Source organism: Cydia amplana, chromosome 6, assembly GCF_948474715.1.
Source record: "Cydia amplana chromosome 6, ilCydAmpl1.1, whole genome shotgun sequence".
Classification (NCBI taxonomy): domain Eukaryota; kingdom Metazoa; phylum Arthropoda; class Insecta; order Lepidoptera; family Tortricidae; genus Cydia; species Cydia amplana.
Genome location: NC_086074.1, coordinates 10,526,296 through 10,545,621, shown reverse-complemented (window position 1 = coordinate 10,545,621; position 19,326 = coordinate 10,526,296). Strand labels below are relative to the sequence as shown.

The following is a 19,326-nucleotide window of genomic DNA, read 5'->3' as shown; positions in this document are numbered from 1 at the left end:
AGCGAAAAGAGGTTACACAGTAACAGGCATAAAACAGATTTAGCATTTATAATATTGGTCGGGATCGCTGGTGGCCTAGCGGTAAGAGCGTGCGACTTTCAATCCGGAAGTCGCGGGTTCGAACCCCGGCTCGTACCAATGAGTTTTTCGGAACTTATGTACGAAATATCATTTGATATTTACCAGTCGCTTTTCGGTGAACGAAAACATCGTGAGGAAGCCGGACTAATCCCAATACGGGCCTAGTTTACCCTCTGGGTTGGAAGGTCAGATGGCAGTCGCGTTCGTAAAAACTAGCGCCCACGCCAATTACTGGGATTAGTTGCCAAGCGGACCCCAGGCTCCCATGAGCCGTGGCAAAATGCCGGGACAACGCGAGGAAGATGATGATGATGAATATTGGTCGGGATACTTTTAATATGAAAGGAAGTCTTAATCTTACTGAGGTATAACTGGTATCCGGAACTGCAGTCGGTATGCCCGTATTGTCCGTCTCGTGTCGATTGCTCTACTTCTACTGCGTGATCTATCATTTAAAAAATAACACAGACACATGCATATTTCGATGTCAAAATATTGATGATGGTTCACTTGACCCCGGCTTATTCTATTTGACTCCGGTCTACTCTACAGGAAACATATGAATATTACTTAATAAATAAAGTTCTCCTTATTTAGCCCTATAGGGCCGTTACATAATCTTTCGATTGGTTCCTTAAATAAAACCCTTATTTTTCTAAAGCCACCTTAACGCCCTCTTTGTAGTTTTGACGCTTTGACGCTTGGTATTTTCACGCACAAAAACCTACTCTTGAAAATGAATAAGAAGCTCTTGACTTACCATATTTGTTCATATTTCTTCTTTGAAGAGTCGAGTAATACCGGAATTCGAGACATTGGATGTAGATCGTTATCCCTAAAGTTGTTCGATTAAACTGGACGTTGCCAAAATCTGGCAAACAATATATAACTTACCTAAAGTACACATACACACCCCTTTTGTCAATAACTGATGTTTGTCGCCATTCGTTACCTTTTCATTAGCGTTCCTAATTTACAAGTCCGTTTATATTAGTGATACTCGCGGTATGGTCGTAAGTAGCCATGTGACATTCTTTGCTGGTAGTTGCTTAAGTATAATTGCGTTTGTGGTTTTCCAGGTGGGTATAATAAACCTAATAGCCGTGTAAGTCTACTGGAATGCCGTTTCCTATCACACTACTAAAATAATTTATCTTTCATTATTTTAAAACCTGGATTTCAAGGAGAAGCCAGGTCTTGCGGCAGGCAGGTCATGTGGGCTAGTAGTGTAAAGGTGTAGAAATCTATATCGGAGGTTAATTCCTATCATAGCGGCCAAATGTTGTGTAAACTTTCAAGACCTTAATTTATTTTGTCTCTCATATATTTAGGCTTTTATTTTTAAGATGAAGGACTACGGACGGAATTTAGCATCGCGAAACATAAGGGAAATCCACGTGGAATGTTCACGACCTCGCAAGGGATTATTAAACGTTAATAAACTTAATTTTTATACGACACTAGCGACCCGCCCCGGCTTCGCACGGGTTAACAAATTATACATAAACCTTGAATCACTCTATTTATTAAAACAAACCGCATCAAAATCCGTTGCGTAGTTTTAAAGATCTAAGCATACATACAGACAGACAGCGGGAAGCTACTTTGTTTTATACTATGTATATGTATGTAGTGATCTTTATACAAATCAATCTAGTCCAGAGTTTTCCAACCACTTGGGGGGGCTAGTGTGATTCCAAGGGAGGCGCTACCTACGAGGGGCTCCAGATTTACCTCCTTATATTCATAAAACCTCAGATATATATAAATATAAACTAGTATACGCGACTGTACTCGTTGTCCACCTACCTACAGGTATTTTGTTTATAGTAGATTGTTAACCAAGGGTGGAAAGTGAACTAACTTACTTAGCGCCACTTGCACCATTCCACTAACCCGGGGTTAACCGGTTAAATCTGGAGTTGCCATGGTTACCAGTACAAATTGACACTGAGTTAACGGTTTAACCGGTAAACCCTGGGTTAGTGAGATGGTGCAAGTGGCCCTTAGTGTACTTTAACCCCAGTTAAACACTCTCTAAAGTTAAACTGAATGAATGAATGTAATGTAATGATAATATTTTGAACATTAATCGTCATTTATATTGATATATTGACAAACTGACATATTAAACACAAGTAGTATTTTTTTTTAAGTGAAGACTTCTTTAGCGGCGCTGGGCACTTTTTGAGGTGGGGAAAAAATTATAAACTCGAGACAGCGTAAGGCGATCACGTGACCGTAAAGTTTAGATGGCCACTCATTTAGATGGCATTTAAATTAATAAAGATTCTCAATGACATAATTCAATAAAGCTACATCTTGATGAAATCGCTAATAAAAGTGAACTCTAGTACTGGTGAATAAAACTCAAAATATCATGACCATATATTTAGATGCGAGGTCTGCAAGGTAACTTTATAATTTCTATTCGAATTTTAAACAATTAACGCTACAAATTTGAATTTCGAATTTTAAACAAGCTCACTGACCAGCAATTTCGGAACTAATTTTTTTCAATAGAAAGGAGAGTGGGTCAATTATACATAGTGCTGCAGACATTTTCGACTAGTCATTGAGTTTTCACTTCTGTCGGCACTCCCGGAGTGCAACCCGTTGTTTTTTTTATTATAAAGCAATGCAATTATTTCGATAATACTTGGTCTGAAAATGCGGAAGCTAATATTATAGTTTTTAACTGAATAAAATGGTATATATGGCTGATACCCGTTACTCGAAGTAAAAATAATAAAAAAATACTTTCCACCCTAGGTTGGGAAATGCAATTTTCCACCCGGCTATCAGCCTATGAAAGGTGAACTTCCCGAATAGGAGAGATGAAAATAAAATAATATTTACAGTACATATGGCCTTATTTTTCCGCACTAGTGCGTAAAATGTACTGTACTATAAAACGTTGTACGATACACGTGCGAATAGGTAATTCGCAACTCGTGTCGATTTAAAACACTCCCTTCGGTCGTGTTTTAATTTATCGCCACTCGTTTCGAATTTCCTCTTTTCCGCACTTGTATCGTAAATAACAATTCTACTTGAGTATAACCTTGATTAGTATATGACTTGGTATTGGCACCTATGGTGGATAAGGGGAAAGATAAAAAGTACACGATTATTTATTAATTGTTTATTTTCCTTAACCTAAGTTTATTTTACATAAAAATCTGGTGATTTCTTTCAGTGTATATTATGTTTTATGAATATCACAAAATTCGAAGTATTTGACGATTCTACGTTAATATAGATACAATATAAATCTAAAAAGGGCGCTGGTAGCGCAAGCGAGGGGCGCGGTATGAAGCCGCGCGGCGCTCCCGGCGCCCTAGCCCGGCGGTCCTCCGACGGCGCGCACATATTAAAGCTAAGTGAGTAAGAAGAAAGGAGCCGACACCGCCCAGCGCCGGCGGAGGAGCGGGGCGAGGACTAGTAGTAGTGTGTCTTAGCGCTGGAACAGAGGGTTCGGGAAGTCAGGCGGGTGTGGTAGCGGCGCGGGCGGAGGCCTCGCGCGTCGCCACGCCACCAGCCAGCACGCCACGGCCGCCGCTACCGCCACGAGCGCTAGCAGCGCTGTCAGCGCCAACGCCACCGCCAGCCCGGCCGCCGACACGCACACCTCGCCGGCGCCGGCCGCCGGGTCCCCGCTGCCGCCGGACGCATCGCGCTGACGCGCAACACGAGACGGATCGCGTCTTTCTAATGTTAATATCTGATTCGATTCGACCTTAACTTCTTCTCGAATTTGGTCCTCTCTGGTCGACAGAGGGCCATCGGTGTCGATCGCTTCTCGTTTTCTTCGTTTGCCGTAGGCATCAGCGCCGCGGCAATTAACCTGCGGGTATACGAAAAATAAATGTATTAAGTTTCTCAGAAAAAACTCGATAAGGTCAAGGACGGATTTAACTACATTGACCTTAGTTAAAAATTTGTTACCACTAGCACTACCACCTCGGTGGTAACACTGTTTTCACTTTTGACTAGGGTTTTTTTTTGTTCGTGGGTACAATTTTTACGTCTCGCGCAGGAAAGTGGTACCTAACATATAATGAGTGTCTTACCGGTTGACATTTTCCAAAGCAGACTCGTATGTTGCACTGGAAGCGTATGTTGTCGCTGCTTGGGAACTTGAAGGCGTTGAAGGCGGCGCGTAGCGCGCTGCCGTCCTCGCTGCGCTCCCAATCGTTGAAAATGGTGGCGTCCGTTGCGCAGCCGTCCGCGTCCGTCACCGTGTACTCGTTCTCCACGTTCGTCGATGCTTCGCTCGTCTTCGCGATACAGCTGCGCGCGAAACCGCCGTATATACCTTCGAAAAAGAGAAATCTAACAGTTAGTGGTTCTCATATATATATATTTTTAGGGTTCCGTACCCAAAGAGTAAAAAACGGGACCCTATTACTAAGACTTCGCTGTCCGTTTGTCCGTCCGTCCGTCTGTCACCAGGCTGTATCTCATGAACCGCGATACAGTTGAAATTTTCACAAATGATGTATCTCTGTTGCCGCTATAACAACAAATACTAAAAATAAAATAAATAATTTAAGGTGGCTCCTATACAACAAACATGATTTTTTTGCTCTATTTTTTGTTGATGCTGCGGAACCCTCCGTGCGCGAGTCCGACTCGCACTTGGCCGGTTTTTAATTTATTATTATAAATGGGCTTACTCATGGCCACAGACTAGCCTAGGCGAAGACGTGGCCTACGATGGAGCGAGCCTGCCATAAGGTGCCTGTTCAGGTTCACCCTTGATTTGAAGGTTGCCGGGTATAAAGGAATCCTAACAAAATTCGACAATGTGTAATGTTAAATTGTATACACAGATGTCAATCACAATGAAATTAACGATGATCAACTCTGGCCATCAACATCAATGGCATTTGATCATCGTTAATTTTTTTATTGTGATTGATCTGTACAAATATACAATTTATAGATTGTAATGTGGTAAATACGTCCCATCAAATAAAAAAGCGGCCAAGTGCAAGTCGGACTCGCCCATGAAGGGTTCCGTATTTAGGCGATTTAAGACGTATAAAAAAAAAACTACTTACTAGATCTCGTTCAAACCAATTTTCGGTGGAAGTTTATATGGTAATGTACATCATATATTTTTTTTAGTTTTATCATTCTCTTATTTTAGAAGTTACAGGGGGGGGGGGGGGACACATTTTACCACTTTGGAAGTGTCTCTCGCGCAAACTATTCAGTTTAGAAAAAAATGATATTAGAAACCTCAATATCATTTTTGAAGACCTATCCATAGATACCTTGGAGGATATAATCAAACGGAGACGCCATGTCTGTAATTTTCTGTACAAAACAGTCTGCCGATTTTTGCGGGGGAGGGGAACGTCAAATGTATGCGTAACGTAAAAATAGCCATGTCAGATAAACGTCAGTCCATACATTGTGTATGACCGTTGGCCGCCTATTTTCGACAGAGGGGAAAGCCTGTTAATGGCTACTCCGTTTAGTTGTATCCTCCAAGATACGAGGGGCGTTCAAAATATTCTCGGTATTGATATCTTACAACCTCTTCTAAAATTTCTTTCGTTACTGGCCGCTAAGGTTTATTCATTGACATTAAAAAAAAGTATAATTCGAACCGAGATGTTCTTTTGTTTTTCTGCAATTGCTGAACAAACATGAACATCATGTGGGAATTGACAATGTTAACTAAATTAGAACATCGATGCGTGATAAAATTCTTGACAAAACAGGGTAAAAATCAAAAAACCATAAAAGAGGAAATGGATTGTGTTTACTGTGAGTCTGCTCCTTCTTTATCTACCATTCAAAAGTGGTCAAGCGAGTTTAAACGTGGAAGGGAGAGTGTTGAAGACGACCCTAGACCTGGCCGGCCTGTAGTAGCTACTTCACAAGAAAATATTGATAAAGTGGAAAAACTTATATTGGAAGATGGTCGAGTGAAGGTAAAATCTATAGCACAAGTAACCAATCTCTCTATTGGTACCGTACATGATATTATCCATGACCATCTTAATATGTCAAAAGTAAGTGCAAGATGGGTTCCGCGAATGCTGACTCGGCTTCAAAAAGACATGCGTGTAGCTTGTTGTTCCGATTTTATTGACCTGTGCGGTGAAAATCCTGATGAGGTGCTGCAAAGAATAGTTACTGGAGATGAAACCTGGGTTCATCATTATGACCCAGAGAGTAAACAAGAGTCCATGCAGTGGCACATTAAGGGTTCAGCTCATCCCAAGAAGTTCAAGGTCATCCCTTCAGCTGGCAAGGTCATGGCCACGATATTTTGGGATTGTGAAGGAGTATTACTGATCGATTATAAAGAAAAAGGTGTAAATATCACAGGACAGTACTACGCTAACATTCTACGTCAATTAAAGGATGCAATCAAAGAAAAGAGGCGAGGAAAGTTAACCAAAGGTGTTATGCTTCTGCATGACAACGCCCCCGCCATACTGCTCATATTGCCAAGGCAGCTATTGTTGAATGTGGGTTTGAAACTGTTACTCACCCACCGTATAGTTCGGACTTAGCCCCCAGCGACTTCTTTTTGTTCCCCAATCTTAAAAAGGATCTGCGTGGAAATAAATTTTCCGATGATGAAGCATTGAAGGCGGCAGTGGAGGAGCATTTTTACACCAAAGATAAAAAATATTTTTATGCAGGATTAAAAAAAATAATTGATCGATCTTTTAAGTGTATGAACATAGGGGGGGAGTATATTGAAAAATAAAAATATCAAACTTTTCGTACTTGTTTGTTTTCATTCTCATACCGAGAATATTTTGAACACCCCTCGTAGATACCCCACACGTATGGGTTTGATGAAAAAAAAAATTTTTGAGTTTCAGTTCGAAGTATGGGGAACCCCAAAAATTTATTGTTTTTTTCTATTTTTGTGTGAAAATCTTAATGCGGTTCACAGAATACATCTACTTACCAAGTTTCAACACTATAGTTCTTATAGTTTCGGAGAAAAGTGGCTGTGACATACGGACGGACAGACAGACGGACAGACAGACAGACAGACAGACAGACAGACATGACGAATCTATAAGGGTTCCGTTTTTTGCCATTTGGCTACGGAACCCTAAAAAGGGGAAAATATTAACATTTAAGATCTAATGTTGTTTTCTTATACGCGATTGGTACTAATTTGTTCCAATCGCGCATTTCAAATTAGTTCATTAGTGCATCTCAGTAGCCATTTTAATAAACTCTTATTAATTGACCAATTTATTTCAAATCAAGCTTTAAATAACTTTCAATTTAAAACTAATAATGTTTATTCGGTGAAAAACGACGAAATGCTGATTTTTAGGGTTCCGTAGCCAAATGGCAAAAAACGGAACCCTTATGAATTCGTCATGTCTGTCTGTCTGTCCGTCTGTCCGTCTGTCCGTCTGTCTGTCTGTCCGTCCGTATGTCACAGCCACTTTTCTCCGAAACTATAAGAACTATACTGTTGAAACTTGGTAAGTAGATGTATTCTGTTAACCGCATTAAGATTTTCACATAAAAATAGAAAAAAAAACAATAAATTTTTGGGGTTCCCCATACTTCGAACTGAAACTCAAAAATTTTTTTTTCATCAAACCCATACTTGTGGGGTATCTATGGATAGGTCTTCAAAAATGATATTGAGGTTTCTAATATCATTTTTTTCTAAACTGAATAGTTTGCGCGAGAGACACTTCCAAAGTGGTAAAATGTGTGTCCCCCCCCCCCTGTAACTTCTAAAATAAGAGAATGATAAAACTAAAAAAAATATATGATGTACACTACCATGTAAACTTCTACCAAAAATTGGTTTGAACGAGATCTAGTAAGTAGTTTTTTTTTTATACGTCATAAATCGCCTAAATACGGAACCCTTCATGGGCGAGTCCGACTCGCACTTGGCCGCTTTTTGAAATACGAGCGATAGAAATTGGGAATCTAGTGGTATCAACCACTCGTTTTCAATTCTATTAGTAGAATTTACATGCTTAGTAGTGGAGATATTACTGAACGAAATACAGGAAATCGAGCGGTAGAATTTCAAAAATCGGCCCCCTGTCTTGTTTATGATTATGATAAAAAATATATTTTCACCACACCGCTGCTACCAAGCTGCCAATGGCTCTCTTGTTTGTTAAAAAACTGATGAGAAAGTTGCATTTTATCCAAATTTGTGGCAAAGTAAATGTTGAGTTGTTTCCTTATGTTGGCTGGTAGATTTGATTTTACATGATGATTTTGAATGATAAATATTTAATAACATTCATTTTAAATTGATTTAGTTCGATTTTGTTTGTTATGTTACAGTTAGTATTTTTCTTGCGTTAGTGTGATGAAACATTTCGTATTTCACTCGGTTGCAACATTTGTTTAACCCTCGTGCCTTGCAACCCTCGCAACGCTCATGTTTCCACTTTTCGGAAGTGATTTTGAGAATTTGGATTTTGGAATCTTTCGCTTGCTCTGGTATCAATAGATTAAACAGCAACTTTGCCCTCTTGTAAAACAAATAACAATTTTTTTATGATTAAATAAATAGCCGTTTCCACAGTTTTCAATCGTGGCTGTATACCGAATGGGCTTTTGCCTTTAACGTCTTTACGACAAACAAAAACAAATTAGCGAACGGTATTAACCTGAAAAAAAGTTGTTTTCGCAACTGTAACGAGAAACGTTGTGGGTAACACGGATACCTCCCGTGTTACATAATGTTTAACATTAAAAAAAACTTTTGCAATAATAATTAACACGGCGACAACTTACAACTACAAAATGTGCGTAGGTACCTAAACTTAATCAAAATAGCCCTCGGAAATACTTACTTGACGGTTGGACATCAACTTGTAAGACGAGGTTCTCTCCGATCTCCGCAGAGCTTACTTCGTCACCAGTCCTTGAGACGATGCGCATTGAACACGTGGGTGGTGGGCCAGTATTTGCAATTGTACCAGCTGTAGTTAACATTGACACATTGAACGCCAGCGTTACGTTCTTTTCACCCGTCTGGTATATGCACTTGATGTGGAATGCCTTTGCGTTTGATGTTAGCAGTGTTGGGTGAATCTGCATCACGAGCACGAAGCTGGCCATGCCCTGTAGGAAGTACATTATGATACAACAATCCATTCTTAAGATCTATCTTATATAGACACCATCTTATAAAAATAATATTTATAATTACAATTCTTTAGCTGTATATTCAATACAAGCAGCTGCGGGTTATGTAAATACGTAGCAGTTGTTTCAATTTAAATACTTAAATCGTTGTTATGTTTAAAGTGGGTTCAATTGACGTGGTGGGGGTAGAGGCATACTTCATAGATCCTATATGGTTGAAGTAGACATGTTTGAACTTTATGCATACCGCGATATTATCTTATCTCTAGGCTGAGCAGGCGTATAAATTAAATAAATAAATGAAAAGCTGCCTAGCTTTTCATTTATTTATTTAATTTATTTTAAAATTATTGTACTTACATTAACGTGCACTAAACCGCAGTCCCCGAAGTGCACAGTGAAATCAATCAGTTCTTCGTGCTCGGGGATATGTACAACTAGTCTACAGCGTTCATCTTTGCTGTATCCCTTTACGTACAAAACTCCATTAAAGTCCTTGATTTTCAGGCTCACTTTCACAGCGTCAGCGAGACAATGCACCTAAAAATTGTGTTATTTAAAAATAATTATGTATGTAGACAAAAGTGCCTTATTCTTTGTAAAAATGTACCATGCGGGCCACCTATGAAACTATGTTATCTGCTATCTTTGGCGTCGAATTAAATGTAACAAGAACTTTATTTAGCAAGCCTTTGACTGCTAAAACGTCCCAGCAAAAACACGAAGTTCGCAGACAGTTTTGAACAATATAACTACCTAAATCGTTATATACGTATTGCATGCTTATACATTTTATAATTTAGATTAGTTTACGTACTTGCATGTCCGGCAATGGGAAGTCCGTACGATAGTTAGGAGTGGTAGCGTTGCAGTGTTCTTTCGGATTTCCAGTGTAACCGTTGGCACATGTGCAAATGGAGCGATGCCCCTGTGCGGTGCAGATGGCGTGTAACCCGCAGGGCTCAGCATCGCAGGCTGGTATGCAGACGCTGTTGCGACATGTGGCGCGGTAGTCGCAGTCGTTGTCGGAGCTACAGCTCGCAATAGGCAAGCACTTGTCGCCACGCAGAACAATGCCGCGACTTGCGTCGCATACGCAGCGTCCGCGTGAGTCCACAATGCGGCCCTCTGATTCGCGGCATGGAACGCATTCACCGTTCGCATCCATTCCTTGCCCTTCTATGCATACCGCGGTAGGTGCTGAAAAATTACGTAATTGTTAGGATTTGTTGATAGCTCATAGGTATTCAATTAAATCTATTGGATTATATAAAATATTGGCACTTACGTATATTTGGGGTGCATTCCACTAAAGCATTTCCTCTATATCCTGGTAAGCATTCGCAAACCATTGTCCTAACAGGAAGCGAGTCGACCACTCTACATTCAGCGTTATTCCCACACGGGCTTGTCTCGAGACATGGTTCGACGCACTTAGCATTTAGACACGCGGTTCCTGCTGGACATTCTGAATCGGTAGTGCACTGGGGTTCCGTCGTTTTAGTGCAACCTTGGTCTGTGCTCTGGTAACCGGGTGGGCAGACACAGTGCACCTCGTAAAGATGCACTCTGCACTCTGCAGGTTGTTCGCAGGTGTTTGCTGTACAGGGTTCTATGCACTGTGAGTTAACACACAATCTATCCGACGGGCAGTCCGAGTTCGTCCTACAACCAATAGGCGTACAGCCAATAGACGGATTACCGGCAGTTCCGATTTTACAGCGGCAAGAAGCTCGATGGTTGTTTCCGTAACATTCGGCCGACGTTCCACATATTTCGCCGTCCACTGAACAGGCTGGAATACAGCGGTTATTGATGCAAGTTTCGTCGTCTGAACATTGTGAGTCTGATCGGCAAAGAACATCATAGCACCCAGTGCGAGCATCGCCGATGAATCCTGGTCGACAAGCGCATACCGGTTTATGATTTTTAATTTGACAATCTGTGTTTGGACCACATTCACATGGATTCTGACAAACCGAAGTTATGCAGGCGTGATTAGACGTGCAGTTAGTATCAATTTCACAAGCGACATCCGAGAAAGTAGTGAATGGGCGGCATAAGCCTCCTCCGCTGCTGATGTAACCAGGTGGACAGGTACAGATCATAGTGCGAACAGGCAATGTGGGAGAGACTTCACACTGCGCCGGTGAGGCGCATGGTTTAAGCACTGAACAAGGATTAACACATCTCGATGATAAACATGCTGATTTAGGTGGGCAATCTGCATCAACGAAACATTCTGCTATAATTTCAGGCTTACATTCTACATAGGGACTTCCAATAAATCCTTGTTCACATTTACAAACTGCAATATGATTGCGCACTAAGCAAACTGCGTTGGTTCCGCAATTCGTTTTCGAATAACATGGATTAATGCATCTGTGGCTGCGGCATTCTTTGTCTAGAGGACAGTCTCCATTTGATCTACATTCTATCGCATTACATCCTTCATATGCGTCTCCTTCGAATCCAGGTCGACAACGGCAGAGTGGTTGGTTTCTTTCAACGTAACAATCAGCATTTGGTCCACAGTTACTGTTCAATAAGCATGGGCTAACACAATTTCCATTTACACATGCTTGATTTGATTCACATTCTGAATTGGAGCGACAACCAACAGTGCGGCAAGTTTGATAAGGATTTCCGTCAAAGCCCTCGCGGCATGAGCATACCGGACGATGATTGCGTACAAAGCATTCGGCATTTTCACCACAATTACATGGATTCCGACAAATCCTGTTAACGCATGATTCATTATCGCTGCAGTCATCGTCAGATGAACAACTAGGAGCAGGCAGTTGTGTAGGTCTGCAGGCGCCGCCGACATCCGGAATGTAGCCTTCGGTACAACGGCATATCAATGTGCGGAAAGGCACACTATCAGATACTGTGCACCTTGCATTAGCCTGGCATGGTTGTAATTCAGCGCAAGCTTCACGACATTGATCTCTGAGGCACGCTTGGCCACTTGGGCAATCGCTGTCCATTAAGCATTCTGGTCCAATGACTACTTTTTCGCAGTGTGTTAGAGGATCGCCTATAGGAAGTGCTGGAGGACACTTACAAGATGCAGCGTGGTTTCGTGCGAAGCACTCTGCATTACTTGCGCATGGGCTGCGTCCTTCTGTAGAACAGGCATGTCGGCAAACTCCTTTCATGCAAACGCTGTCATCGTTGCAATCGGCATTGATTTCGCATTCAACTGGTTGACATCTGGTGTATGGATTGCCATTTGTGCCAGCTGGACAGCGACAGTTTGCTCGATGATTTCTGCCGAAACATTCGGCGCTTATGGAGCATGGAGCCTCAACAATACAAGGATTGACGCAAGCGCCGTTGTAGCATGTATCGCTGTCAGGACATTCAGAGTCCGATGAACATCCAACTGTAAAAATAAAAACATTATTATATTTATATTCTTTAACTTTTTAGGGAATAAATTTGTCATAAACTTTCCGGAAAACAGGCGTCTTTCCTGTGGACATTATAAAACTGCACGATTTAGGTCAATTTTCCTAAGATCCTAGTTATACAGCTTTTAAAAAAGTAGAATCTACCTTTAGTGCATCCGATGTACGGGTTGCCAGAGTAGCCTTCTTCGCAGTAACATACGGGATGGTGTCGTACAACATTGCACTCTGCATGTGATCCACACGCACACGGTTCAGCGCAAGCGCCATTTATGCACGCTTGAGACAGGGGACAGTCCGAGTTGGCCTTGCATCCCACTGGAACCACTTGAACGTCTGATGCTGAAATATACAATATTGTTTATTACATAGATAGATAGAATACTCTTTATTGGCACACCTCAGTAAAAAGATACAAAAGAAAAGAACAATTGATTAAATGTAGAGGCAGACAACAGGCGGTTAGGCTAGGATTTTGTTTCCAAATTAATATAGAACCATCTTCGGGTTATAACCCTTTCCAATAAAAATAGAATTATCAAAATCGGACTACTCTGTAAAAAGTTATGCGCCATACATAAAAAAACATATTCGCGTCGGCTTGAGAGCCCCCTCCGTTTTTTTTGTCGGTTACAAATGTCCAACGCTAAGCCGACTTAATCATAAGATGTATGGCTTATAAAATAAACAAGGTTTAAAAAAAAATGTCTAACGCGCCTAAAGAAGTTTTTACTTCAAAAAACCCGTAAAGTAAACTTTACAATGTAACAAAAACAAATTGACGTGTACATGCAACAGAATAGCTGTTTATGATTAATATAACGTTAAAAAGGAGCTTTCCATAATGTTCCATTCACTTCAAAAGCTGGTATTCAGGCGAACCCTTAGTACAAATTTTAATCACTCACTCGACGCTGTCTACTCGATGTTTAGTCATATTGCGCGTAACATTGATTTGTTAATGTTAATAAAATTTGTTTCTGGAACTTACGTGGTTGACATCTAACACGAGCATCGCCTGAGAATCCTCTAGGGCAAGAACATTGCGCCTTATGGTCAATGACTCTACACAGTGCGCCTTCGCCACAAGCAGAGCTACATGGGTTTACGCATCGACGATCCTCGCAGGCACGCTCTGGGCCGCATTCGTCATCGTTATAACACTCCCATATAGATGGTAGCCTGGGTTCTAAAAATAAAATTAATTGAGTTAAAATTGATGGCTACTTTTAATTAAGCATCGCATGTAATTTCAGATTCAGATTTAGTTTATTCAGAAACAATACAAGCATTTTGTGTTTGAAATCATATGTAAGCTTAAACTATGCATCTACGATTTAACAAATCAACGTACCTATTAAAAAAAAAACATTAATACAGTAAGGGCCACCCCACACTAGCGAGTAGCGACCAATCGGTAGACCGAGCGTCGGCGTCTAGCCATCTCTATAGCTGCTGCTCGACGCAACATTGGCGCAACTGCACAGCGACGCCATTTTCCATAGCACTGACTAGACACTGACGCTCAGAAAACGCTAGTGCGGGGTTGCCCTTAAGACAATACAGCAGTCGCTCAATGTGGTAAATCCGCAAAGTTCTTGTCAATACTGTAATTATTTATTTACATGCGACCAGATGGTTTGTATTTTAAAAACATCTTACCTAAGTTGCATTCTGTTCTTGGGTTTCCAGTGTATTCAGGTGGGCATGAACAACGGGAGGCATGGTCGATTGATTCGCAAAGGGCGTTGAGTCCGCACGGGTCGGCTCTGCAAGCTTCGACACAGCTGCCGCGGCGACAAGTTTGACTATTGGCGCAGTCTGAATCTGCTGAGCACTCTGCATCCGGTGGCGCGCGGCAGCCACTATCGGGGGCCACACGTCCTCCATCCGGACAGACACAAGCCACAGCGCGCAATGGCAATACATCGACCGTTTTACACACAAGCCCGGTTTCGCATGGGTTGCCCACGCACAGATCCACGCAGCGAGTGTTAACGCACGCCAGTGGAGCCGAGCACTCGGAGTCGCTTGTGCATTCGGGGCCGACGTCGTAAGAGGTACAACCAAGCGAGTAAGGATCACCGGAGCGCCCAGGTGGACACGAGCAGATCGAACGATGTCTTTGAGCTGTACATAGTGCTCCAGGCGCGCAAGCGCTGTCGGAACAAGCGGGGCGGCAAACTCTATTGAGGCGGTCGCAGATCTGCGTATCATCACAGTCCTCGTTATAGTGGCAGACGGCGGAGATGCAAGCTCGTCGTGGGTCGCCCTGCGTTCCCGCCGGGCAACGGCACGTAGCCACGTGAGCGATGGCCTGGCAAGTCGCATCCCGAGCGCAAGGTGATCCGAGTATACATGGGTCTTGGCAATATCCGTTAATGCAGGTCTTGTCAAATGGACAATTGTCATCTGATGTGCACTCAGCTAAAAAAAGTACATAATGTTTCATTAGGATTCTGAACTGAATGTAATCATTGACTTAATGGACATTATGTAGTGTAAATTAAATTCTTACGTGTATAACAAGTGCGGGCTGGGTCTCCGGCTGTACCGGGCGGGCAGTGGCAGCGCGCGCGGTGCAGCGTGGCCTCACACAAGGCGCCGGTGCCGCACGCTCCAGCGCACGCTGACACACATTGCCGATTTACACACGCTTCCGCGGAGCCGCATTCTGAATCCGCTGTACATTGAACGTCTGGAAGACCTAGAAATATAAAAAATAAAGTTAGTAACTATTAAAACAAAGGACGGAAAAAGCTTTTATGAAAACATTGTTATGATATGTATAAACATTTAAGTAATTAGCATAGTGTAATTCAGCGGTCGGCAACCTTTTAACAGCCAACATAGTAATGTGGCCCACATAGTAGGTAACGAAGTTGACGCGGGTCGCACTTTGTTAATATTTATGACTAGACTAGACATTGTCGTTTGTCAATATTACATACAAAATAGCCAGGGAGGCTCGCGGGCCGCAAGTGACAGGTTCACGGGCCGCATGCGGCCCGCGAGCCGCGGGTTGCCGACCGCTGGTGTAATTGATGGGTAATTATGGCTAAATTGTTTACGTCAGAGATAAAGAAGGCAAAGAAAAGATATTGAATTGAACACGTCTCCTCGTCACCGCAACAAGTCTTCGTTACATTTCAACTATCAAGCAATTTCAAAACAACCTTATGCTATATACTACTAACCTGGCAAACAGGCAACTCGAGCATCGCCCTGTAACGGCGGCAAGCAAGTACAAGAGGCGCGATGCGCGCGGCCGCGGCACTCGGCGCCCACGCCGCACGCGCCGGGCCCGCACACCGGGACGCACCGCTTTGAGGAACACGTCTCCTCGTCCCCGCACTCTGAGTCCTCGTTGCATTCACCTCCTAAAGCCACAAGGTAAAATTGGGTGGTGTGTATTAGATAAACTTAATATTTTTTAATGCTAAGCTACGTTGGCTAGGAAAAACTGACTAGACGTACCGTGTACTTTGACTAACTAATTAAAAGTAATAAAGAGTATTGTGTATCTAATTTATACAGTGGCTATTTGTGTATATATACAATAGTGAAGATTATAAAACATGCTATATTATACCCACTCATTTTATTTGGGTTCTTTTTTTACATTTCAGTGTCGTCGATGCCATTAGAAATCGCACCTGCACTTTAAACAATAACATTTTAATCATTAGCATTAGCCCGATTCTACACTTGTAAGTTTTACTTACGTAAGTAGGGACAAAGCTATTTGTTAGAATGAGATAACGATATTCATCTTTCATTCTCTAGTATAGCTGTGTCCCTACTTACGTAAGTAAAACTTACAAGTGTAGAAACGGGCTTATATTTGATAAATTACAAATCATTTTATAGGTAAACGAATAGTCGAAACAACTTACTTGGACTACATTGGACGGACGCGTCACCCGTTAGTGGTTTAGGGCATTCGCATACTAGTGTCCGGAACGGCAGAGTATTGGCGACACGACACACGGCGCCTCTCCCGCATGAGGTAGCGTCGCAAGGGTTCTTGCATTTGCCTTGCAGACATGCCAAATCAGGGCCGCAGCCAGCGTCAGTTTCACATTCCACGTCATCAATAACTAGAAAAAAAAACAATTGTAAGTATATATGTATTTTAAATGATTAATTTTACATTTTATCCTAAGATATTTTTCGTTTATGTAAGTATTTCATTTTATTGTATTTTAATAGTATGTACATATGAGTATATGTATTTATAAGTAACATTTTTAATTGATTCAGAATGGAAGAATTAAACATTGTGGTTAAATAACTGACAGAAATTTACCTCGTCGGCATTCAACGTTCGGGTTGCCTACAGTGCCGCGCGGGCATTCGCAGATTGGTGAATGGCGAGTGACAGTGCACACCGCGTCCGGCGCACAAGCTCCGGGACAAGGGTTCTGACAAGTGCCTCCACGGCACGCCAGCCACGTGGCACAGTCGTCGTCTACCGTACATTCGGCTCTATGGCAGGCCGTCCACGGGTTGCCGCGAGCTCCGCTGTCACATTCGCAGGTGGCAACGTGTCCACGCGCGACGCAATGCGCCTCCGTGCCACAACGAATTCGCGGACACACCTTTACGCAAGACCCGCCATCGCAACTCTCGTCGTATGGGCAGTCGTTGTTGCTGTGACATTGAACTGTGAAACATATTTGAAATGTAAGCTTTAAAGTACTTTTAACGCACAAACAACTGTATCATTTATATTGAGTGAATGATAGATGTTTATACCTGAATAACAGCCAGTATATGCGTCGCCTTCGTATCCTGGCAAGCAAGCACAGCGAGCTCTATGCTGTCTAGCTATGCAACGTGCGTTGAGGCCGCAATTTGAGGGTCCGCATACGGGAGAGCAACGAGAGTCGACGCATGCGGCATTGTCGGCGCACTGGTCATCTCTGATGCATTCTGGTACAGGTGCGGGTGTGGGTGTGGGCATGATGATCCGTTCGCAACGTACAAATGGAGAGCCCGTGTAACCGTTGGGACATGAGCAAACCGCCGAGTGCCGCACGCCAGAACAAATCGCATTTAATCCACAAGCTCCGACGCAAGGATCAGTACATTTTTGATTAATGCAAGCGCGGTCTCCAGAGCAGTCATCGTTAACAATACATTCCGGATAGGTGCAGAAACCGTTGCGGCATGTTCCGTGTGGTCCACATGGGTTAGGATCGCATGGGCCCTTACTGGGTTGCACTGGAATGAGAAAAATATTGCTTGAAAGGGTCTTCTTCTTTTGCTTTTTAATAAAATAAAATAAATTATTTAAGTAAACCCAAAGGTCTCTACGTAATTAATATAAATATATTACCATCCAACTGTCTACATCCTAGGAATGGATTTCCAGTTGTTGGTGGTGGGCAGGAGCAAATTGGCGCATGATCAAACACACGACACTCTGCACCGTTGCCGCATGCGCCGATGCAGGGGTCGACGCACCGGTTTCGCACACAAGTACGATCGCGCGGGCACTCTGAGCTGACGACGCACTCGGGTCGACAGCCACCTGCGGCTGCATCGCCGCTGGTGCCTTGCGGGCATGAGCACACCGCATTTTCATCGACGGCAGTGCACAAAGCTCCTGGACCACAAGGGGACGGATCGCACGGTGGCACTAAAAATACATAATGTGTGATTAATTACACAGAAATCAGTATTATTAGTTGCGAATTAAATTATTTTTTTGTATATTTACCCGATTTGAGCACTTCTTCACATCGTACAAAAGGATTGCCCCTTGTTCCCGGTGGACAAGAACAAGTCGGTAGGTGGTTGAAGGTTTCGCAATCTGCTCCTATTCCGCAACTGCCGATGCAAGGGTCACGACAGTGAGAACGTACGCAAGCGCGCGAAGGTGAACAGTCCGAGTCCGCCAAACATTCCGGTCGACAACCCGTGTACGGGTCACCGCGAAGTCCTGGTTCACATTCGCAAGATGCGCCTGTGCCTCTCGTGCGACAGATCGCTCCAGGCCCGCAGGGCGACGGATAGCAAGGATCGTCTTTTGGTTTCTCTGAAACATTTGAATATTAAAAATGAGATCATGTCCTTATAAACGCTCTAGAATTAGCAAAATCGTACGAAGCGCTTTTCGCAAAGCGACCTAAGAACATCAGTTCACGCTCACGTAAGTTTTGGGATAAACAGCTCGCTCAGTTTCACTAGTAAAACCCATGCCTAAGTTTTAAAAGCGAAAGCCGAGTTTGCCGTCTAACCTAACCTAACATATTTTTTTATCTAGCAACACATTCGTAATAATTTAAAAGACAAAGCAATCTTTTATTTGAGTCTGTCTTACGGATATCACTAATTGGACGACATTCAACAAGAGGGTTTCCAGTAGTAGAGGGGGGACATTCGCAGCGAGGTTCATGGGAGACAGGCGAACAGATCGCGCCACGACCGCACGCGCCGGGGCAAGGGTCCATGCAGCGACGATTGACGCAAGTAAGGCGCCATTCGCAGTCACTGGAGCTTAGACATTCAGGGCGACAGAAAGGAGGCGCTCCAAAGTAATTAGTTCTGCATCGACATTGGCCATCGATGCAGTCTGCGTTCGGCCCGCAGTCGGGACATCGTGAGACAACCTTAGACTCTACGTCTGTGGGTGCTGAAAAGTAAATGCAACATGAGAATACAGTTTTCAAATGAACACTGTTGATTAAACTGATTTATGTAGGTG

At 42.8% G+C, this 19,326-nt stretch overlaps 1 protein-coding gene across 1 annotated transcript in view; it reads right to left on the bottom strand.

Annotated features, from left to right (window-relative positions):
- Nucleotides 1–3,211: 3,211 nt before the first annotated feature.
- The window catches only part of LOC134648848 (uncharacterized), a 146,467-nt gene continuing 130,352 nt past the window's right edge, over nucleotides 3,212–19,326 (bottom strand). The window contains exons 115-131 of the mRNA XM_063503429.1: nucleotides 18,943–19,254; nucleotides 18,340–18,657; nucleotides 17,956–18,258; nucleotides 17,373–17,840; nucleotides 16,924–17,280; nucleotides 16,511–16,714; nucleotides 15,812–15,994; nucleotides 15,133–15,321; nucleotides 14,277–15,041; nucleotides 13,606–13,803; nucleotides 12,762–12,956; nucleotides 10,490–12,589; nucleotides 10,019–10,401; nucleotides 9,562–9,741; nucleotides 8,907–9,177; nucleotides 4,155–4,399; nucleotides 3,212–3,928 (exon numbers count right to left, since the gene is read on the bottom strand). Coding sequence (XP_063359499.1) covers nucleotides 3,539–3,928; nucleotides 4,155–4,399; nucleotides 8,907–9,177; nucleotides 9,562–9,741; nucleotides 10,019–10,401; nucleotides 10,490–12,589; nucleotides 12,762–12,956; nucleotides 13,606–13,803; nucleotides 14,277–15,041; nucleotides 15,133–15,321; nucleotides 15,812–15,994; nucleotides 16,511–16,714; nucleotides 16,924–17,280; nucleotides 17,373–17,840; nucleotides 17,956–18,258; nucleotides 18,340–18,657; nucleotides 18,943–19,254 — 7,061 coding nt within the window. The 3' untranslated portion in view covers nucleotides 3,212–3,538. The remainder of the gene's footprint in view (nucleotides 3,929–4,154; nucleotides 4,400–8,906; nucleotides 9,178–9,561; nucleotides 9,742–10,018; nucleotides 10,402–10,489; nucleotides 12,590–12,761; nucleotides 12,957–13,605; nucleotides 13,804–14,276; nucleotides 15,042–15,132; nucleotides 15,322–15,811; nucleotides 15,995–16,510; nucleotides 16,715–16,923; nucleotides 17,281–17,372; nucleotides 17,841–17,955; nucleotides 18,259–18,339; nucleotides 18,658–18,942; nucleotides 19,255–19,326) is intronic.